General features: G+C 34.8%; 1 protein-coding gene across 4 annotated transcripts in view; it reads left to right on the top strand.

Annotated features, from left to right (window-relative positions):
- ATL2 (atlastin GTPase 2) overlaps positions 1–24,277 on the top strand; it is a 66,754-nt gene that overhangs the window by 19,629 nt on the left and 22,848 nt on the right. For 3 of the 4 annotated variants that reach the window (XM_074286617.1, XM_074286618.1, XM_074286615.1), the window contains exon 2: positions 20,109–20,353. In XM_074286617.1, the coding sequence (XP_074142718.1) occupies positions 20,109–20,353 (245 nt within the window). Of the gene's footprint in view, positions 1–20,070; positions 20,354–24,277 lie in introns of all 4 variants that reach the window. The other variant, XM_074286619.1, reaches the window with a different exon arrangement.

Raw genomic sequence — 24,277 nt, 5'->3', positions numbered from 1 at the left:
TCCCACAGCCCCTCCAACATTCATCGTTATTTGTTCCTGTCATCTTAGCCAATCTGACAGGTGTGTAATGATACCTCAGAGTTGTCTTAATTTGCATTTCTCTGATCAATAGTGATTTGGAATCTTTAGTCTCTTGTTGAGATCTCTTTGAAAAAGCAGAGTTGTAATCAGGTGGCTTTCAGCTTCTTAGGAAGCTCCTTTTTCTATAGTCAGTTATGGCTGTTGACAGGATGGTTTTTATTAGTTATTATATAATTAAAGAGAGTCATTTTAAGTTAATGAACCAATGACACTTGTTAGGTTCAAAATAATCACAAGAGGTATTCTAGGCAGTATCTTAACTTTTTTGGTGGACAGAAACTTATATTCCCAAATTAGATGACTTGACATTACACAAGTAGTAAATAGTAGAACCAGGGTTCAAAGCCAAGATCTGATGTCAAATCCAGTGTTACTACTATCTTATTAACTTTTGGCCAAAAAAATGATGAATTTTTTCTCCATCAGTCCTGTGATTTCCTTGAATTTTTGTTACTTACAATAAGTTTCTTGGAATTGTTTTTAAACATTTGTAACTTTTGCTAACTAATTCTGATTGCACATGTACTGTTTATTGCTTAGTCTGTTTTGAGTATGAGTAGGTAAAGGCATAATAGAAAGTATGTTTTCTGGTTGAATGCCTCAACAAGCATAGTGGCCTAGGGGGAAGGCATTGTTGGATTTGGAGTCAGAGGACTTGGATTCACATCCCACTCTAAGGTTTGCTACCAGTATTAAATACTGCGTAAGGGCTAAAGCTGCTTCATTTGAAAAATGTGACAGTTGCATTAGATGATAGAGGCCATTTCAGTTTTAAATCTGTAATCCTCTGACCATTCTCTTTTCATCCTATACATGTAAACATGCATACATGTAAAATATCTCTGTACATTTTTATCTGTATGTCCATTTGACTTATCTACAAATACAGTATAAATGGGTGGTAATAGGGAGGGGTGGAAAGATGCGAAAAGTCTTTTGTAGAAAATGGGATTTTAGTTACATCTTGAAGGAATCAGGAGGTAGAGATGAGAAAGAAAGCCAGTGTTTGTGGAGGAGACATATAAATATAAGACTGGAAAGGTAGGAAGGAGCAAGATTTTGAAAGGCTTTTTAAAAGCCAAACAGAAGATTTTATATTTAATCCTGCCATTTATTGAATGTGGGGGTAGGGAAGATGACATGGTCAGATAGAATCTTTAGGGGAAGAAGGAGAGGAAATAAACAGGTTAAGTGGTATGTCTCAATTTGATGGTTGATTGAGGTATGGACTGGAGTGAGGCAAGACATGAGGTCATTTCAGTAGACCAGTTGTGGGGCGATAGATAGGCTCTGCCATGGTGGCAATTGTAAGTGGAAAAAAGGAGGACATACACTTGATATTGTAAAGGTAAAAATGACAAAACTTAGCTAAAGTCTCTTTACTTGGGCTAAATGTAAGTAAGAAATCAGTGGTGACACAGAGATTGGGGGCCTGGGTAGTTGGGAGGATGGTGGTGGTACCCTCAACAATTGTAAACTTTGGTAGAGGGCAGAGTTTGGGAGAAGACCATGAGTTGGGAATGTTGAGTTCTAGATGTCTCTGTTACATCAGTAGGCAGTTGGTGGTGTGTGATTGGAGATCGGGACAGGATTTAGAGTCTGGATAAATAGATCTGGAGTCATCTGGATGGAAGTGATAATTAAATCCATGGAAGCTGATGAGATCACCAAGCAAAGTAATATAGAAGAGAGCCCAGCACAGAGCAGCAGCTCATAATAGAGCAGCTATGGTTAATAGGCTTGATCTGTCCTGCAAAAGAGATTGCGAAGGATTCTTCAGAAGCAAGAGAGCAGAGTCGTGGAAACCTGGAGAGAAGAGACTATCAGGGAAAAGAGGTGATTGTTTTAAAGGCTGCAGAAAAATCAAGAAGGTTGGGATTGAGAATAAGACATCAGATTTGGCTATAAATTAAAGATTATTGGTAACTTTGGAGACAGACATTTGATAATTGATAAGGTCAGAAACCAAGTTGCACAGGGTTTAAAAGAGAGGAAAAGAAATGGAGGCACCACTTCTCTTGAAGTTTAATCACATAAGGGGGAAGCAATAAGACCATAGCTAGCAGAGATGGTTAGACCTAGTGTTTTTTAAGCATGGGGTACTCATGGGTACATTAGTAGAAAGCAGCATAGATTGTAGGGATAAGGAATTGAAAATTAATGAGAGATTGAAAGGTGGAAGGGAGAGAGGAGAAAACGCCTTCCCAGGCACATACCACCTTCCAGTGAAAAGGTAGACAGAGATACTAGAGCTTCCTGTTTTCATTAATCCTGAATAACTAGGTAGTAGGGACCTAGAGCTGGCCTGACCCATCAGCCTGCCCAGAAACCAGGAAGACCCACCTCTGCTCTTGGACTATCTATGTGCCCTTGGCAGGTCATCTGTCATCCAAGACTGTAGATTGTGCTGACCTGCATTGGTAGAGTTTCCTCACCAGGAGTTCTCTGTAAATTACAGTTCTCATCTGTCCGTTTTGCTAACTAGATGCTGAAAGTAAGTTTTTGTTCATAGTTAGCAACTGGGGAATGGGGGCAAAGTAGTTTTAATTCCTGTGACAGAGAGTGCTTTTAGGAAAGTGTCTGAAAAAGGACTTGAGGCTATAATATCCTCACCCTCCAAAAAATAAATTTTTGACTAAACTTTACTGTTTGTCAAAATGTTAGCTGTGGGATTCAAAGAAAGGCAGAGACTGGTTCCTGCTCTCAAGAACCTTACATTCTTATGGGAACAGGGGGAGGAAAAAAATAACACATATAGTTTAGGTGTATATGAGACATATGTAGAGCTAATGGAAGACATTAGCACTTGATACCAGGGAAGACATTCTGGACCAGATAGGATTTTAACCGAGTCTTGAAGGAAGTCAGGAAACTTGAGGTGGGTGAGGGTTAGAACATTCTAATGCTCTTGAGGGTAACTAATTCAAAGGCATGGAAGTGGAGACTTGCTCAGTAACAAGTTCATTCCGCTTGTCCTGAAGTTCAGGATAAGCAGGAATAGTGAAGCCACATGAACTCCTGAGTGTCAGAAATATACAGACTGTGGAAAGAAACCTTGCAAGCCTCAAGTTAAATGTCAGAGGAGGACTAGAATCCAGTCTCTGGAATCTCTAGAGTTTTTAGACTCAGTTGCTAAAATTTGACATGTTTATTCCTTGTACAATATTAGGCCCTTTGGTCTCGTGATTTCAGATAAACAGCTGAGGAAAAAGGGCTTGCAGTAAGATCTTGTCTTTTTTGTTTTTTAGTTAGTTTATATGATTTGCTGGGGCATCATCAATTGTAAAAAGCCTATTAATCTACTTATAACATTCCTTTTAGAGATAACTTGACATAGATTAATAGATTATTTCTTAAAAACTCAACATTTTAAAAAATTATTGGAAATTTTTTTATTAAATTGTCTAAATGAACAAGAATATATTTTCCCTTTCTAGATTTCCTAAAAAAAGCAAAATTAAAACCAATATTAATAAATATTATAATGTGAATAATATAAATATTCTTTAAAACAACATTCCTTGTCAAATAAAACATTCCATAATTATGTCCAAAAATATGTCTCATTCTACACCTTGAGTCTGTTACTTCTGTCAGGAAGAAGGTGGTATGCTTCATTATCATTCTTTTGGAATCATAACTGATGCTTGTGCTGATCAGAATTCTTAAGGTTTTCAAAGTGCTTCTGATTTTGCTTATTCAAATTCAAGTTTTCCCATAAATGAATGTTTTATTTTTACATTATCACTTTCAACCATTCTCCCCCCAAATTGTCACAAGGTAAAAGGACAAAAACATTTGATACAATGGCCATATCTGATAGTATAGAAAATATTCTGACTTCATAGTTCCTGTTCTGTCTACTCTGAGGGAAGAGATGAACTTCATTATCTCTTCTCTGTCTTGGACCTGCATTGGTTTTTTAGTTAGTTTTGTTTCTTTTGACTGTACTTTTACTTTGCATTGTCATTGTGTATATGGTTCTGGGTCTGCTTGTTTTGTTTTGCATTAGTTTTAGATTATTTATAAGAAAGAAATGTCACAGATGGAAAAAAGGCATCTGGATTGGTAGTTTTGATATTCTTCTAGTTGCCCTTTTTTGGTGATAATGTTTGTGATTACCCCTTCCCCTTGATAAGCTTCTCTTTAGGTATTTTGAACATGGATACTTTGATGCCCTTATGATTGTCTTATCTTCTATTGTATATATAATTAGTCCAATCCAGTTGTTTTTCTCATGTTTGTTTTCTTTATGCTGTTTCTAGTTTCTCTCGTAGCATATCCAGGATGTTGATGTTGTATGGTGGTTTTTTCTTAATGGTTAAAAAAAATTGTTTTAAAATTTTTTTGTAGATCTTTTTCTCATTTTTCCAATGAGATTCCAACAAGATGATTGTTCCAATTTCATCTTTAAATGTTTTTAGTTCATTAGAACAAACATTTATTATGTGCATATTCAGTTGTCTGCTGTGAATACAAAGATTTAAAAAAAAAGAAAGGAAGCCCTGAAGGAGGTTACATTCTATCAGGTAGAAGCAGCATGTAAATGGACATGTATGTATAATACATTTTGGGGGATTTGGAATCTGGATCAGCTCTTGGAAGCTTGAGTAGTTGAGTTTGGACAGTAGGAATTTGAAAAAGACAAGATGGACCAGGAGAGTGTTCCATGCAAAGTCACAGTAGGCGAGAAAAACAGTAAAGTAGAAAGGTTGTGTTTAGAGAATAAAAAGTTGAGCCATTTTGCCTGGGATCTAGAATATATAAAGAGGAAGTAATGTGAAATTACTTGAAAATGTGATCTGCTCTGGATCAGGTTACAGCTCTGTTTTTGAAAAACTTTAAATGTGAAACAAGAGTTTATATTATATGCTGAGTAAATTAGGGAGCATCTGCAGCTTTTTGAGTTGAGATTTCTGTCATCTCAAGCAAGCTGTGGGGAGGGTAGGTTGAAGATGGGAGGGTCTAGAAGGAAGTTTAGAGGTTATTAAAATAAATCACTGAGACAGGCCTGAATTCCGATGGTGGCTGATACTATAGATGTGGAAATAGAATTGAGGAGATTTGATAGTTGACAAATATAGACATAAAAAGAGAGTGAAAAGTTGAAGATGACTTCAAGGTTGTAATCCTGGGTATTTGGAACAGTGATGGGATAACTTGGCCTAAATTGAATTTCTGACCTGTAGATGGCCTGGGCAGACTCAAGACAGGAGAGTCAGGAATCAAACAGATTTAATTTCAAAGTGAGAAAATGGTTTGCAAACATGGAGGGAACCTAAATGCATGTGTCAGGTCCCTCTTGGGGTACCTGAGGCAGGGTAGGGAGATCATGTTACTTATACTAATGGATTTTCAGTGAGCTGTAGTCCTGACAATGGGAGGTAATAAGGAGCCACTGGATTTTATTGAATCAATGGGTTGGGGGTAGTCATGCTTGCTCTTCATGAGGATTATTTTGACAGTTTGGTGGCTGATAATTTCTTATCTTGGGGCACAAAGAGCAGCTAGAAGGGGGCTTCTTCAGTAGTCTAGGAGTGAGGTGGTGAGGGTCCACACCTATGTGGTGACAGTGTCAGAGGAGAGAAGAGGGCATATATGAAAAATTGTCAGGGCCAAAATAACCAATTGGATGCAAGGGTGAGAGAGTGAGGAATTGATGATATGTGTGGATTGTTAGTTTGGGTGACTTGGGAGGATGGTGGTATTCTTGATCCATATACTAGGGAAGTTAGGAAAGAAGAGGGAAGGGTTTGGGGAAAAACAGTGAGTTCAGTTTTAGACATGTTGAATTTAAAATGTATCTATCAGTTTTAATTGGAGAGAGGTTCTTACTGAATTTGTAAAATTTTTTACATCTTTTCTAAAACTGATGCTGAAATTTGTTAAGGTTTGTTTTATTTTTATTTTTTTCCCTTTTTAAATAAATGCTTATCTTGAACACTAGAGTATAAGAAGTTTGACTTTTGATGCAGAATTATAGATGATAGATTTAAGCCTGGAAAGGATCTTAGAGGTCATCTAGTTCAGTTCTCTTATCTTACAGATAAAGAAAGAGACTTAGAGAAAAGATAACTAGTGACTGGATCTAGATTTGAAAAAAGGACCTTTGACCTTTGACTCCAAGCCCAATATTTTTTTCACAGTATCACTCTATACTTCCTATTAAAACCAATTTAGCTAACTCTTATTTGTATTTCTTGAAGAGAAGCTTCTGAATCATTCTTTTATTAATTTGCAACTTCCTTTGTTTTCTGGTTTGACTTAAAGCAAAAAACAAACAAATTAAAAAAAACCCTCAATATTGATTTTGATCTTGTTTAATCTCTCCAGTAGTGTTAGTCACTGTGTAGTTGTATTTAAAGTCAATGTTTTGAAAATGTTTTCTTGATTCTTAATCTTTTCTGCTATTAGGGATCCTCATGTAGAACACTAGACTTGTTCTTTTTCTAGGTGTTTATCTCACAGATAACTCTTAGGTTTCCCTATAGGATTGTTTTTTCTTGTCTGTAAGGAGGTATCATGTTTTATCTTTGCATCTCTGCTAACTTGTCTATATTACTCTTTGGATCAACCTTTTTCATTCTGTGGATTCTCCACAGTTTTTGAGTTTTAGACCTTTATTCCCCCAAGTGAATTCCCCCAAGTGAGAAAAATATAAGCACTACTTTTAAACACTCATTTGTATTTAACAAGCCAAAGATTTTATTAGTTATATTTAATGTTTGCTTTTAAAAATTCCTTAAAATTTATAAATACATAATTTTTCTGCCTCAGTTTTTTTGTGAGAATGGCACAATTCAGTTCTGTGACATCAAGGCTGGTTGCTGTGGTTACAAAATTGACTTCTAGTGGGAAGAAGCAGAATATTATAGTAGGAGTCTTCCCCCATTCCTCCTAAAAAAGATTTTTTTGGGAAAAATTCCATGATTCTAAACCTAGAAAGGAAGGACAGTATTTGTTACATTGTTTTTAATGAGACAGTTGGTATGCTTCGGTGCATGGGGCAAAATAGTAATAATCATTAAGAGTTTTTAGTTTGTTTACTACTATTCTCCTGGCCCATTATTATTGTTTGGGATAGAAAGCCTTAAAAATTCATACAATGTTTTTATATAAAACCACATATTGTTTGTTCACTAATCTCCGTATTTATTCTCAAGTTTATTGTTATGTTGCCACCAAGGTAAAAAATTGGTAGCATTTATTGATTGTATATTACATACAGAGTGTGCACTGAGCTAGATCTTAGAAATAGCAGTCTACTTAAAAATTTAACTTGCTGCAAGTCTCCTCTCCCCTCCCCTCTTTATTTTTCCTTTTATATCATTTAACCAGAAATATCTGAAAAACACTTTTTTTAAAGCAGGGAAATGGTCCTGAACATTTAAAAATGTTATTGTCTATGTTAGTGGATGGAGTTATGAGCCTGGAATCTGGAAAACCTGAATTCAAATGTCACTTCATACACTTATTTATTAGCTGTGTGACTCTGGGCAAATAAAAAAAAAAATCAAAACTTCTTTTTGCCTTAATTCACTGGATAAGGAATGACAAACTATTCTTGTATCCTTATTAGGAAAACCACATGAAAAGAATTAGCATGCTATAGTCCATGACTGAAGAATTACAACTTTTTTTTTTTTTTTTAATAAACTATGCTTTTCGGATCACATTGTAGAATAAATTTTTTTTTTAGAATTTTTTTTCCACAGTACATATGCATGAGTAATTTTTTAAATAATATTATCCCTTGTATTCATTTTTCCAAGTTATCCCCCCCCTTCCTCCATTCCCTCCCCCCATGACAGGCAATCCCATACATTTTACATATGTTACAATATAACCCAGATACAATATATGTGTGTAAATATCATTTTCTTGTTGCACATTAAGTATTAGATACCGAAGGTATAAGTAATGTGGGTAGATAGAAAGTAGTGCTAACAATTTACATTCACTTCCCAGTGTTCCTTCTCTGGGTGTAGTTATTTCTGTCCATCATTGATCAACTGGAAGTGAGTTGGATCTTCTTTATGTTGAAGATATCCACTTCCATCAACATACACCCTCGTACAGTATCATTGTTGAAGTGTATAATGATCTTCTGGTTCTGCTCTTTTCACTTACCATCAGTTGATGTAAGTCTCTCCAAGCCTCTCTGTATTTCTCCTGTTGGTCATTTCTTACAGAACAATAATATTCCATAACCTTCATATACCACAATTTACCCAACCATTCTCCAATTGATGGACATCCATTCATCTTCCAGTTTCTAGCCACAACAAAAAGGGCTGCCACAAACATTTTGACACATACAGGTCCCTTTCCCATCTGTAGTATTTCTTTGGGATATAAGCCCACATTGTAGAATAAATTAAAAGAAGACATTTGAGTCAGGATTTATTGAGTGTTGAGAGTTACAAGCTGTTGCATATATATCTGCATATTCAATCAAAATTCCTTTCAGTTATTATTCTGGATTAAGGAGAGGTTTTTTAAAGTTGGTTTCGTTTTTGCCATTTAAGTCATATTGTAGTTTAAAATTCTGTTACTTGTGGAAATTGTTATGCTGTTCACTTGAGATATATAACATTGGGCATGTCACAAGAATTTGGTATAGAATCTTAGACTCATAGAATTTGAATTTAGAAGGGACCCCTCAGCAAGCTGTCTAGTTCAAAACACATAGCTGTTCATTTGTTTTCATCATATTTGACTTTTTATATGATCCTATTTAAGTATTCTTGATTGAGATAATGGGATAGATTACCATTTCCTTTTCTAGCTCATTTTCCAAGTGGGGAAACTGACTTGTCCAGGGACACAGATAGGAAAGTCTCAGGTCAGATTTGAACTTTTTATCACTGAGTCACATAGCTGGCCTACCTTTGATAATTATTTTTTGACAGGCAGTTATTCAGCTTTTATTTGAAGGCTGCTAAAGAGGGTGAGCCCCCTACTTTTAAGGCAAGCAGCTTTTGAGCAGTTTAATTGTGAGCAAATTTTTCCTTGCATTAAGTTTAAATTTGACTATTTGCAACTTCCAAGCACTGCTCCAGGTTCTCCCCTTGGGGCCAAGAGAGCAAGTCTTACTCATCCTCTCGACAGCCCTTTAAATACTTGAACACGGTTAATCTGCCCCCTTGTGTCTTCCTTTCTAAAGAAAATCCATGCCTAATTGCTTCTCTTGGTTCTCCTTATTTTATGATAAAGGCCCTTGCTCTGTTCTGGACACCTTTCAACTTACACTGTTCTTTTTGGTAGACCAGAACTTGGCATATCAGAACTATATGCAACATTGCAAAGGAGATCTAACAAGGACAAAGTATGTTATCTCCCTCTTCCTGGAAGTTGTAGCCTTCTTAATGTAGTCCAAGACTCCATTAGCTCCTTGCTGCTGCCATATCACATTGTGTGACTCATATTGAACTTGCACTTCATTACCCCCCCCCCCATTCTGCTTCAGAATTGCTTGCGATCTGTGCTTTTTCCTCCTTGTGATTTTGAAATTATTTTTTGTATTTGATTGCAAGACTTTCCATTTATCCCTATTAAATTTCATTTTACTAGATTCAGACTATTGTCTGAATCCCATTTTGTCTCATTTGCCCCCTGAGTAAAGGTTCTTCTCTCCCCCCCCCCGCCCCCCCAGCATTAACTAAAAAAAGCTTTTTTTTTTTGTTTGTTTGTTATCTTTAGCTTCTCTCACCAGCCTCAGCTCATTCTGACATTTAACATTAACATTACTGATGCTGCTTTTTTAGAAGGCTGAGCCATGTTCTTATATTCATCTCCTATTACTTGACCTTATTAAAAAAAAGAAAAATCCAAAGTGATCTATGAGCTAGTTCTTTGTTTATTTACATTGGTTTCTTCAGACACATCAGTTTTCTTCCTCAGAATTGTTTCCTCAGAATTTCATTCTTGAGCATCTCTTATTCTTTCTGGAATGAATTTCCATGAAACATTAATCTTGTTTCAAACAGGGTTTTCTATCTGGTGTAACCTTGAGCAAATACTAAATTTCTCAGTCTTAGTCTTCTCATTTGTCAATTTGTTGTGATAATAGCACTCATGTCACAGGGTTACTCTGAGGATCAAATGAGGATCAAAATACAGAAGGTGCTTTGCTAACCTGTGGCAGTATTAGGAACATGTTAGTTTTAATTGTAAATTCTAGGGTAAAGTGGTCACTTCACCCAAAGGTTGTTATTACATCCATCTCAGCTTTCAGATCCTAATCAGATCCACAATAAGATTTCCCCTTACCACTTTTTCCATCTTTTGAAGGATGAAATCATTTAGGTAAGTAAAATGATAGTAATAGTATGTCATAATAATAAAGATTACTTAAATAGAGCTTACTGTCTGAGAAGTGTTTTGCTAAGTGCTGGCTTGAAGCAAGAAATGAGTTATTCAAAAGTTAATGAGTTAATTTCTGTGAGGTCAATTTCCCCCCTCCTTGTATCTCTTCCTTTTGTTAATTATCTAAACCTTGGCTTTCTGTGTCTAGACCCTACTAATCCTAACCCTTCCCATCTTTTTTAGTTTACAACACTTTTTGTATATTTGCAAATACATTCTTATTAGCCTTTGTTGATTGTAATCTTTTTCTGGCTAGAAATAAGTTATCCCTGTATTATAACCTTTAAAACTTAAAAATTCTAAATCCCATTTTTATGCTACCTTGTTAGCAGATAACTCATTTCTTAAATTAGTTTTTCTCTGTTTTCTTCATTGGTGTTCTTGACTTTCTTGTTCAACTCTTCATAATCATTGACAGTATTTTTTAGCTTCTTTCAGCTAGTGTCATCTGTGTCTGTGTCAGTAACTGAAAAATAAGTAGTGTCATCCATCTTGATAAGTCTTGGGAGGTTTGATGTTTTATCTTGTACATATGTTGCAGAATGACTAAAGAGTTCTCTTATTACATCAGGACTACAAATAGCTTAATAAAATCCTTAATGTGTCTCTCTTACCTACCTGGTAACTTAAAACGTATAACTTGGTTATAGGAAAACAACCAACTTCTTCAGATCATCCAGCTTTTTACTCTTTAATCTCTATGTAGATCAAGGACAATCAGTATTTAAGATAAGTTGAATATTTTTGTTAGCCATATAGAGGAGTCATGTACATCAATTTTTCATAGACAGAATTGTAGTAGTATTAGAAAACTTGGGTCTGAGTATACACATATACATATACTGTATAGTATTTAAATTTTGATCTTGGCGCCTTATTTTCATATTTTAAAAATTCTTTAAATTTGTATTCATTTCAAGTCTGCTATAGTTAATTTTAAAATGGCTAATTTGTCATTTTAAAGAAGACTCAGCTATCTTGTCATAACTTTTCATATTATGTTCAGATATCACTTGAAAGAAACAATTGGAAACAAAAAGGCCTGACTTGGATCATGGCTTTTTCATTTATTACTTGCATGATACCAGCCACAATAAGTCACATTCTCACTTATGAACCTCCTTTTCCTTGTAAAATGAAATGTTTGCATGTGGATTTGATGATCTATAAATAAACTCTATAAACCTATGATCTGTATTAATGTAACACTTGTTAAATAATAGAGATAATAAATAGGGACAGCTCAGCATTGGACTTAGAAATCAAGAAAAGTTGAGTTCAAATATGGTCTCAGATAATGTCACTAGCGATAGGATCTTGGTCAAGTCACAACCTCTCCTTACATGCCTCAATTACTTCAGTTTACTTCAGTAAAAAAGGGGATAAAAATAGCACCTACCTAGCATGATGAGTTGAAAAGTTTAATCACAAAATTTTACAACAACGAAATGATAATTAGCTTTAACGACACATACCTGTAGGAGTGACTGGAATCCAGGAATCTATTTGTTGGGCATTTGTAGAGGAGTCACCTCTTTGTTTGAGGAGTTTTAGTAGGGAAAAAAAAAAAGTGACTTTCTAAGATAACCTGTTTTATTTATGGATACCCAGTGATTTTGCATAGAGCTTAAATTGCCATTTCTGCACTTTATCTTATCAACATTTTTTCCCCCTAAAATGTGGTGATTAGAACTGAATATAGCATTTCCTTTGAGATATAAGGGCAGAATGTAGCCGGAATACCATTTGCTTTTTTTTTTGCTGCTCTGCCCTTCTTATGCAGTTCAGGATAGCATTAGTTTTTTTTGATTATCATTTTATAAAATAAATTAATAGAATTTGCATTTTATCCAAATTCTGAGAATTTTTTTCAGATGAAATGCCATTTAGTTATACTTCTTGTACTTGTAAAATTCAGATTTAAGTTGCTACGCCCCTATGGACTACTCTATCCTGTTAGCTCCCCTTAGAGCTACTCTTAATGCCCTTCCGTCAACTGCACGGCTAGGCTGCGCTTACCTGGCTTCGGGCACCAACCTGGATCCCACAGAGATAGACCACCAGCAGGTAGGGGTGAAGCGAAAGAGAAATTTATTCTTAGAAAGCATATATTTATACCCCACTGATGATATGGGGGATAAAGGGGGGGTCCTCTAGAAACCTGGCATAATGGGATTGGCCTGAGAAGGAGGGAGGCGTGCTAGGCCTTGAGCACTAAGGAGGGAGGCTTGGTACCTGGAATCAGTCACTGCCTCATGGGGCTATGCCCTACCTTCCATGTAAGACTCGCCTGCGCCTCAGAATCTCTCATCCCTCAGGTCCTCCCACATGCCTTGAATTGCATTCCTTGCTCCCAGAGGCTTTTTAACCCTTACATAAGTATTTTACATTTATTATTGTTACTCTTTTTCAACTTATTAAATTACCCTCAAGTATTTCAGTCTTTTAGTCTTTTTGGCTTTAGAGTCATATGTTCTAGATGCCTTCAGCCAGATTAAAAAAAAAAAGTAAATAGTACAGAGCCAAACACTGGTATTGGAATGTATCAATAAATATTAACCACTCCTGTAATGTATATAGGACCATTTCTTTTCATCTGATCATTAGTTCCAAATACATCTATACGTTTCATCTTTCTCACAGACATAAAGTAGGATTTTACCAAATGCTTTGCAGAAATCTAGGTTGTTTCTATAAGTATTCCTCTCATCTTCCAGTCTAGTTACTGTCAAAACAGTATAGGTGATTGGTTTGTGATCTGTTTTTGATAAAGCTATGTTGGCTTTGTCATCACTTTCCTTTTCTAAAAATTTATTGATACATTCTAGGATTTTGCTAACTATCAAGGTTAAAGCCCACTTGGTTGTATTTTGCTAGCTCCATTTTCTTCCTGTTTTTGAAAATCAGGACAGCGTTTTTCCTTCTCCAGTCTTTTTCCTCTCCTATTCTTTCTAGTCTTCCAAAGATCACTGACAGGCGCTCACTAATCACATCTGCTAGCTCAATTTTTACTGTACTCTAGGGGGTAGTTCATCAGGGCCTGGGTGAATTAAACAATGATAGCAGCTATATACTCTTGTCTCCTGCCTTATCTTGAACTTCAATTCTATTAGTTATTTTTGTTCTGTCCATTTTGTCCAAAGGTCATTTTTCTTGGTAGAAAAAACAAGCTAATAAGCTTTGAGGAAGTAGCTCTGCTTTCTCCTGCATTATTATTGTCTTTTATCCCTGAACAGCAGGCCTGCCACTTGAGTTTACTCTATTCTTAAGTATGACTTTAGAAACACCTTTATGTTATAATGAATTTATCTCCCCCTCCTCTGCTTATTGTGAAATAGGGCATCATTATGTGAAGAAATTGCTGTGGTTTTGCATTTGTCTCATTACTTGTCCTTGAGTTAATTCTCAGTATATACCTTTTAAAAGACGGTAGAGGATTCTAACCTTTAACCATCTACATCAGTGTCTTCAATAACTCCCTTCTTTCCTCCTCCTTGCACTTTTTCTCTTTGTGTCTTTAGAATCTCCCTCCCCCATATTTGGCTTTACTGTAGAATTTTAACCCATGGGATCTTTCCTTTCCCTGAACCTCTGAAAAAACCATCCACTGCTGAGGAAATATAGAAATACCTGGTGACTTTCAGAAAAAAAAAGTGGGGCACGGTACTGTCATAAGTTGTTAGGTGGAATTCAGGCTTGTCTTTAAAAAGACCTCTTAAAAATGCCAGAACTTATAAAATTGTCTTTTACAAATACAATCTTGAGAACATAATTAAAAACATTAGCTCATAATCTGAAATGGAACGGTTTCAATTTATTCTTTTTTATTATTTTTGTTCAGTCATTTTCAGTCTTGCTTCAGCTTTTTGATCCTATTTGGGGGTCATGTCCTTCTGCAACTCATTTTGTAGATGAGGAAACTGAAGCAAACAAAATTATACAGCTAGTAAGTTTCTGAAGCCAGATTTGAACTCAGGAAGATTGGTCTTTTTGACACCACCATGTCTAGCATTCTTATCATGCTTTAAAGTTTGTAAGGTACTTCTTTTTCTGTAATCTTGCAACTTAGCCAATGCAAATTTATATCCCTTTTATTGGTGATAAAAATTAGGCTTGGGGGGAAGTGATGTCTCAACAATTACAGTAGGAAACAGCAGAGATTCAGAGCTTTATCTCTTGTTTATAAAGTTAATTGCTTTTTGTGCTGGACAACCACACTCCATTTGTACTTTATATAATCTCAGTACCTGATTAAGAAATAGAAGTGTCTAGGAAAATAAAGCTGATTATAAGTGGCTGAACATAATCAAATCAATAGAGATAAAATCTATGGGACAGATTTTTAAGACACTTTGGAATTGTTTTTCAAGACTTTTCAGAGGGCAAGATGGTAAAACATTGTAAAGATCCAGCTGGTCTTAAATTGTTAAAAATCTTCTGTAGATGTTGTCTAAGTCAGATAGTGACCATTCCTTTTCTTTCTCAAATACAGCTTTTATTCTCTCCTTTCCTCTTCCCTCCCCTACTCTTCCTTATTCTGCTTCAGAATAAACATGGAAATTTTGGTTTCTACCCCATTGTTCTTCATCCCTGTCTAATCGTTGTATTTAGGATATATACCAGAAGATCCCTATCATGTTCTCCAAGCTAAATATCCCAGCTCCTTCAACAGTTATCCTATTACTTATTGATATTAAGCCTTTCATCATTTTGGCTGCCCTGCTCTGGAGTCGTGGTATCAAAAGAAGGAAGTGTGCATCTTGACAGTGTGGTTATCATATAAATTTTACTCCTGGATCAGTTCATTTTTTTCAACATCAATTTTAATCCTTCCCAAGTTTCTATTACCCTGTTCTTTTACCCCATTCGACAAAAAATAATTCCATTCCAGTAATATTTCATAATTGTTCAGCTATTTTCCTTACTGAATTTCTGGGTTTTGACTACTACAAAAAGACCTGCTGTGGAAGATTTTTGTTCTTTAAACTAATAGGTCTTTTTTGATGGCCTTTTCTTAATCCTCATTTTATCTTCTTGACTTTTCTGTGGCATGATATTACTGAATACCTTTCCTCATGAGTACTTTCCTGTCTGGGATGTTGAAAATGATGTGTGCCACATGTAAAAAAATTTTCATATCTATGCACTTAAATTTGGAAACAATTTTCTAATCAGTTTTAAAATATTGCAAATAGAGAGCTACAGTCAATTTGGACCCATTTGTTAAAAGACATAAAAATGCAAAAACGAATTGATGGGTATCAGTGAAGGCAGAAATTTATTAGCTAAATTTCAAAAGCAGATATGTTTTACTTAGTTATAGCCAATATATTACTTCTGTTTTGATCTATTTCAATTAAGACAGTCATTGAAATCAAGTATTGAAATAAAATGACCAGACTTTCAGATCACCATATTTCACATTGTTAAGCAATGATTTTTCTTTATACATTTACAATGCTGCACAAGAAAAAATCAGATCAAAAAGGGAAAAAAATATGAGAAAGAAAAAGAGTAAGCAAATAAAGACAAAAAAGGTGAAAATTCTATGTTGTGATCCACATTCAGTTTCTATAGTCTTCTCTTTCTGGATACAGATGGCTCTCACCATCACAAGACCATTGTCTATCACTTCATTGTTGATCCTCACATAATCTTGTTGCTGTGTACAATGATCTCCTAGTTCTCCTCATTTCACTTAGCATCAGTTTATATAAGTCTCTTTTTGCCTCTCTGATATCATTCTGTTGAGTGTTTCATATAGAACAATAATGTTCCATAGCATTCATATATCATAACTTATTTAGCAATTTTCCAGCTGATGGACATCCATTCAGTTTCCAATTACTTGCTATTGCAATTTTTTTTTGAAGCTTTTTATTTTCAAAACATATGCAAGGATAAGTTTTCAACATTGACTCTTGCAAAAACTTTGTGTTGCATTTTTCTCCCTTCCCCCCATCTCCTCCCCTAAATGGCAAATAATTCAATATATGTTAAACATGGTAAAAATACATGTAAATCCAATGTAGTCATACATATTTTTACAATTATCTTTAAGCAAAGATTTTTTTTCCCCTGAGGCAATTGGGGTTAAGTGACTTGCCCAGAGTCACACAGGTAGGAAATGTCTGAAATCAAATTTGAACTCAGGTCCTTCTGACTTCAGGGCTGGTGCTCTGTCCACTATGCCACCTATTTGCCCTTAAGCAATGATTTTTTAAAAGAAGTGTATTGTATTTTTCTAAAAGTTAAAAAGATCTTTTGTGTTATATTCAAATTTCTCATGTATGCATTCAAAAAGAATTTTAAAAGGTTTGGAATTACTCATCTAGAGAGTCCCCAGATTATCAGCTTTCCTTCCCCCCTCTGTGGGATTATTATTGTTTGAGTATTGTTAGGAGCCAGAACTAGGTTTCAAGGATGCTTAATTTTAAAAATATTTTTATGATATCTTCTTTTACTTTTCTTTCCTCATGGATCCATCCTCTCAATAGACTTATGAGAACAGGAATTCTCAAAACCCAATCAAAATATCCATGTTTATCCAGCAGTATATACATTACTTGATTCCTCCTTGTCTCTTTTACTTCTGGGACTGAAATTGTTGTTGTTTTTCTTTTGAGAAATGAATGTAAAACATGGTGTATAAGAGGTGATTTCTGAATGTAGGATATACATACTATGGGAATAATATTTTACATATTCATATAGTTACACATACAATTTTAATCTGCTTTCTCTTGGTTTATTTAAATCATTTATTCATGATTCACTTCTGCCTTGGCCATTTTTATGGAATAAGTTCCTGGTTAATTTGCATAATATATTTTGTCTCCCAGGTGTTTCTTGCATACTGATGAAGAATCTCAGAAAAAAGTAAAAAGGTTTTGCCTTCTTGATGAAATATGTACATGGCTCAAGTTATACTTTCTGATGTTTATTTACTTTAGATATTTAGATGTTTATTTACTTATTTGTTTTTGTGCCTGAGCAGGTATCATTTTTGCCTCTTCTTAAAGAGTAAAAAATTAGGTGTTTATAAAATTAAATTTGAGGCAGATGGTGCTAGAAACAGAATTTTTGAGAAGGAATGCTAATGGCAGGAATGCTAATAGCGTCCCATTTTACAAAAAATATAGCTGAATTAAAGTCTGATGGATTGGTTCTAGGTCAAGTAGGATAGTTGATCTGCATTCTGCATTTGTTTTTATTTTTAAAAAGTCTTTAAAAAATAAGTTAAATAGTCTTAGTCTAATATTACTATTAACACACCTATCCCTTGGCTCTCAATTATGTTTAACCTTTTTTAGGTTATTCTTATTTTTTTCAAGTTCCTCATGCTGAAGTTTAAACATTAATTTTTTTTTTTTTTTACATTCAGTAGAGAGAAATATCTGCCTACTATATTCTTAGTATTCTTTATGCTGCTTCTCTTCAGACTCATTTTTGGAGAAAGATATTTATTTATTGCTTGGCTTAGGTTTAAGTTCAGTTCATTGCTAAATTGTAACTTTCATTTTTTATATTTTAGTTTAGAAATTCAATCAAGTATCTTGTCATACTTTCAAAGGTCATCTTTCTTTAGTTGAATGTGCTTTTTAATTTATTCTTAGGAGTAACTTTAATTTAATTTCTATCATTGTTAATGATTGGAACTGAATTAGTAGATTTATGCACATTGGATTTATAAAATAAATCCAATATATAAATAAATCCAATAGGTCTCTTAACTACAAGCTTTTATGGTACCTTTATACCATAACTGTATACTTCTCTGAATAATCTTGTCTTCTGTTTCTTTTGTGCTGGTATTTGACTCGTGGAAACCCTCAGGGGCATGAAAACTTAACATTAGAATATTATATAACAAAAGAATATATACTTAATACATTGCATTTTTATGAATGCATTCTGATGATACTTTTAAAATATCAATAGTAATTAAATTATTTGTTATCACACCTTAGTCATGATGAAATAAAATTTTGCCTTACTTTGCTCTTCTGTAAAATTTTGAGGTCATTATTGGCGACTGGTTGTAGTGTAGTGTTGAAATCTTTCATCATCTTAGGATGTTCCATTGGTCCTATTACTCTTCTGGCTGCTTTAGCTCCTACAAGCTGTTCTACAAGGTGTCCTTCACTTCTCTAAATTTCTCCCTTTTACAATTTTGTGATGTGCAGTATTGATTTCTTATATTCACTTTACATATCTTAAATTTAGGCTATCCTTATACCAAAATATCCTTATACCATGGCTATTACCCATTTTGTTTATAGTTCTTTTCTTACAATCAAAAGTTTTGCTATTTGTATATATGTACACATGTAGCACTTTGGGATGATATAACATGTTATATTAGATTTTTTTTTTTTTGAAACACTTCATGGTTACCTTAGTGTTTCCATATGTAGACATCTAATTATGAAATATTTAAATGGATTTTGTGAAACCTCTACATTATTTTCTTTAACTTAGAATTATTTCCTTTGTCTTTTGAGTGTGGTACCTAACCACAGGATAGATCACTTGTTGATCTTGTTTAATGCTGTACTCATAAGCTCTATATAATTAAAGCTCCCCTGTAAGATTCCCCTCCCATTTAACCTTTCAGTTGCATTGTGGTGTCTACTTCATAGCATTTCTCTCATCTTTAGGCTTCTCTACATGAGCACAGTCACCACTCTAGTCCAGGTCCTGACCACCTTTTTGTCTAAACCATTCAATAATCTCCTAGTTGGTTTCCCTGCTTTAATTAAGTCTTTCCTCTCTCCAGTTCATCTTCCACACAGCTACCAAAGCAGTATTTTTAAAGTACAGACTTGACCTTGTCACTTCTCAAGAAATTTTAGGAATTTCTTCTTGTTCCCATGGTCCTCTAGGAGTTCTTCAGCTTTGTTATACCCCCTTTTGCTGTTTCACGAAGATTATGGACTCTTTTGTGAATATTTTTTTAAATTATTGAAGGAAATGGCTAAATTTCATGCAAAGCCTAATGAAAATAAAGAAGTAAATCTCTCCCCCCACCAAATCCGTATTCAGATACCCTGAAATCTTTTCTTTGGATCCCTCTCTTGGCAGACCTTGGATTAAGAACTTTTTTTTTCTAGAACATAAAAGACTTCTGGCTAAAATCTCATTAATTCACATTTGCCTTACATTACTCTCCCTTATGCATTCTTTATTTCAGTCTGATAGCAAATTTCATCCAGATTGATATATTTGCTTTTCTTTGTTAATGGCATTTTATCTCTTATCCATAGGGAAATATCATACCAGGAATTGTCCCTTGGAATCCATCCCCAGCTTTTTTTGAGTGCTCATAGCATCATTTCTTTTCTGGTTCTCTTTTGACCAGTCTACTTTCTATGTACATATATTTCTTTCTTTTGTACATATTTGCACATTTGTGTGTGTGTTGTCTGCCCCCAGTAGGACATAAAGTCTTTGAGACCAAGAGTTGTTGTATTTCTCTTCCTGTAACTCCAGTTCCTACTGTGATGCCTTCCATAGAACACAGTGCAAGATGCTGTGCTAACTTACACCTCAAGTCTTTTGTAGCCTACCTTGTGTGTGTATTTCAGGAGTGAAACTGTGGGTGGTTTATTAATAAATGAGAGAGTATAAAAAGTGTCATCTTTTTTCTTTTCTCTTAGGTGAAGATTATGAAGACAATGAGTTGGTAAATTCAGATGAGGCTATGAAGAAACCCTGTCCAGTACAGATTGTTCTTGCTCATGAAGATGATCACAACTTTGAGCTTGATGAAGAGGCATTGGAGCAAATTTTATTACAAGAGCATATACGTGATCTTAATATCGTAGTGGTATCTGTGGCAGGAGCTTTCCGAAAAGGGAAATCATTCTTATTGGACTTCATGCTGAGATATATGTATAACAAGGTGAATAGTATTTCTTCACTTTAAAAAAAAAAATTTCCCCTCACTTTATAAAATGCTATATAGAAATGATTTTTGCAGGCTTGTAAGTTATTACTAGTTTGTATTCTATTTATTTTTCTTTTTCCATAATTTTATCACATATTTTTTGTTAAGCACATAGTATCTGTATGCCTGAAAATGCAGGACATTATTATTCACTGGAACTGGAAGCTTTCAAATTAGGAGTAGGAGCCCTTCCTTGCAACTAGATAGACTAAAACTTTTTCAAAATTTTAAATTTAAATGATTCTTTCCCTATATGTTCTATTTCTTCCAAACCGTTAGTTTTACAATAGATAGTCCACTGTAGAAGAGTAATATATAAACATTTTACTGGTCTTTAGTATAATTTTGAATTGGGTATCATGGAATTGAATCCCTAAGATTTATTTTTCACTTCTAAAATTTTATGATTCTAAATTTTGAGCTTAATCATTATATTAAAGGCAAATTGTTAAGCAGTTGAAGTGATGTTATTATTAGTGCTACTTTTATATAGCTAAGCTAAATAGTTAAACTATTTCTATGGTTAATGCTGTAGGCTGAGTGAAGTATTAGTCTGAAATTTATTATAAATAGTGCGGCTGTAAATATTTTTATATATTGATCTTTTCTTTCTGTTATTAATCTTCTTGGAGTATATATTGTACTTAGTAGTGGAATTATTAGGAAGAAATCTGAAAATTTTCATAGTATTTCTTGCGTGACTCATAGTTTACCAGAAAAGTTGGACTAGATCTACTAATAGTGGTCTACTTAGCTGGTCTTAAGGTTATTGTGCCATGTGTGGCCATTCATTTTCCTCAGATTAAAAGGATTCCCTCACATTATCCCCTACCATTCCTCTGAATGATTGTTGTAGAATCTGTCACTTGTGTAGAAAAAGTACTATTTTGAAGATTATTAGAAGTTAGAATGTATTATATAACAATGTTATAGTCATTTGAGGTAATTGTACTGTACTGACAATATGCTGGCTTACTAAGTATGAAATAACTGAGGTGGTTCAGTGGATAGAGCACTGGGTCAGGGGTCAGAAAGATCTGAGGTCAGAGGTGACCTAAGGCAATTTGCTAATTTTGTGACCCTGGGCAAGTCACCTAACTTCTGTCTCAGTTCATCATCTGCTAGAAAAGGATAACAAGCACCTGCCTTGTAGGGTTATTATGAGGATCAAATAAGATCATATTTGCAATACACTGAAAATATAGAAGACAGTATTAATAAATATTAGCTATAAGTAAAGTTAAATAAATGCTTGTTTCCTTCTCCTTTCCTCTGAATAAAATCATGGGATAGGGCTGTGATTTATATTGAAAAGTAGTCCTTATTACAAAAAACTGATTTTTCTTAATAAAAAGGTGCAAAAAAAAAATTTTTTTTTTCTCCTTTTCCCCCAAGAGGCAGCTATTTAAGTAGCTTAAAGAATACTAAGGTTGAAAATAGTTTTCCTAGTTCCACATTGCTTTTTTGGTCTTCTATCTAATCTCATCATTATCATATTTGATCATTACTATTTGGGGTTCTTCATGCAAACCAGTAGCTTTGCTTATTAATAAGAAATTGAATTAAAGCGATTATATTGGACTACTTTCGTGATATGTATTTGTTTTAGGTAGGTGACAGTTAAAAAGTAAATGTTCATGGTAAAATTTGTTAGTCAAGAAAATGTGATGCTAATTAGTATGACAGTTTAGGGAATATGAAACAAATAAAATAATTTTAAATCATTAACTTCTGTACTCAATTGAAGTAGACTGCCTAACATTTAAGCATACAGAATAGTTAAGGGTGTTAAAAAAAGATAACATGCAAAAGTAAACATTTCAGTAATAATATTATCCAACAAATTATATAATAATTTAAGGTTTGTAAAGCACTTTATTTTAACAATAGCCTTGGGAGGTAGGAGTTCTTCTCTCATTTTGCAGGTGAGGAAGTGTCTCAGATGGGTTTTGAACTCTAGTCTTCCTAATCCCAGGCTTGGTGCTCTATCCACTGCACATTGCTGCAGTTATGTTTTAAAATGTATTTAAGGTATAATTAGATGAGAAAGAATGTGCGGTGATCTTTAAGTTAAAATGTGAATAATTGTAAAGTTTCCTGAGATTTATTAATAAAGTTTTATTGTTTCTTTGTTATGTCACTCCACCTTCCCCCTCTCCATAGACTCTTCCCTTTTAACAAATAAAACTGAGCAAAAGCAAACTGACCTAGGAGCTGTGTTACTCCTTACGTGCATTGGGATCCTGTATATTTCATTGCCAACATGCTCAACTCTAGGCTGATCAGTGACACTGATTAACATTCTGTTTTCCTTTTCACTGTTGTGGTCAGTGGGTCAAGTGTTTGGTATGCTCTCTGCATCAGGTTTGCTCAAGTTTAATTGATGATGTAGCTCTGAAATCCTTTCTGTCTGTCATTCCTTATGGTATAATTATTATTTGCACACATTCTTCTCATTTTGGGGACCTACTCTGTGAAGAGATTTGTGTCCATAAACATTTTTAATATCCAGGAGACTTTTCTTTAGGTTTTGACTCCATTGGGGATATATGCCCAGTAAATGTGATCTCCTGAGTCAAAGGTTTCTATGTGGTTCCAAATTGTTTTACAGAATTACTGGATTAGTGAACAATATGTTAATGTGTCTGTCTTTCCATAATCTCTGCATACATATTTATCATTTTTATTTGCAGTTCTCTCTTTTATTGATGAGAGACTAGTTTTCTTATTAAAAATAAGTAGCTGTTCCTAATAATAAATAGACTTCCATAGTATAGTATATAAATAATAGCTTCATAAAGTTTACATGCATTATTTAGTTTGATCTCATTCCAATAGTATGAATAGGTGCAACTATTATCCCTATTTTACAGGTGAAGAAAATGAGTCTTGGCAAGTTTAAGTGACTTACCTGTGGATAGAGATCTTGTATACTGGTAGAGAATTTAAACTTCTATCCCTTCTCATTTCAAAAGCAGTGCTATGTTCATCATGCCAACAGAGAAATGCTTTTCAAATTGTTACTGTAAGTTAGAAGAACTGCTCCTTCCATATGGGGGGGGGGAGAATCTCCATCCCCAAGGTTGCATTGGCCTTGGGCGGGCCTACCTGCTATGGCCCAAGGAACCCTGTTTGCTACATCTAGGGTATGGTGGGAGAGCAGCAAAGCAGCCTTTGCAGACTGGCCTTTTAGTTACAGGGAATTGTACCAGAATGGAGCCAACACCTTTATAATGAAATATCTCCCCAGGGAATGGCCGGAGGGTGGGCTAGGTCTGACCTAGTGTGTAGAGGGGGAGAAGCTGTTAATGCACAGGAAGGATTCTGCAGCCTGGGTTTGCTCCGGGAGCCCCTGGAGGGCACAGTCAGAACTCGGGTCTTCCTGATTTCCAGGCTGACTAAATGTTGCTTCATGTTACTTCTGTCCATACTTTTTTTGTAAGGGATTGAAGTTTATTAAAAAAGTGACACAGCAATGTTTTGATCACAAAATCAATTTTAAAGATTTCGGAGAGGAGGAAGTATGGTGTGATGAATAGGGAGCCCTATCTTAGGAAGATTTAAGTTTCAAGGCCTGCTTCTGGCATGTAGCTGGGTGGCATTGATCTCCCAGGGCCCCCAGGTAGTACTCTTAAGATGTAGGCTTTCAGCCCCCTGGCAGTGCCCTCAACCAGTGACCTCATAGGTCTGTACTTCCACCCGAAATTGTACACGTTTTTGTATGTTGACTGGACTTGAACACAGGTCTTCTGAGGAACACCCTATCCCCACTGTACTACTAAGGAGGCACAGTGGATTATATTATAGAACATAGTAGCTAATCTGTGCAATATTACGTATGTGGATAATAAAATCAGGTGTGTGTGTGTGTGTGTATGG

Source organism: Sminthopsis crassicaudata, chromosome 2 (assembly GCF_048593235.1).
Source record: "Sminthopsis crassicaudata isolate SCR6 chromosome 2, ASM4859323v1, whole genome shotgun sequence".
In the NCBI taxonomy this organism is placed as follows: Eukaryota; Metazoa; Chordata; class Mammalia; order Dasyuromorphia; family Dasyuridae; genus Sminthopsis; species Sminthopsis crassicaudata.
The sequence above is the reverse complement of the archived record's forward strand: the minus strand, read 5'-3'. Positions and strand labels throughout refer to the sequence as shown.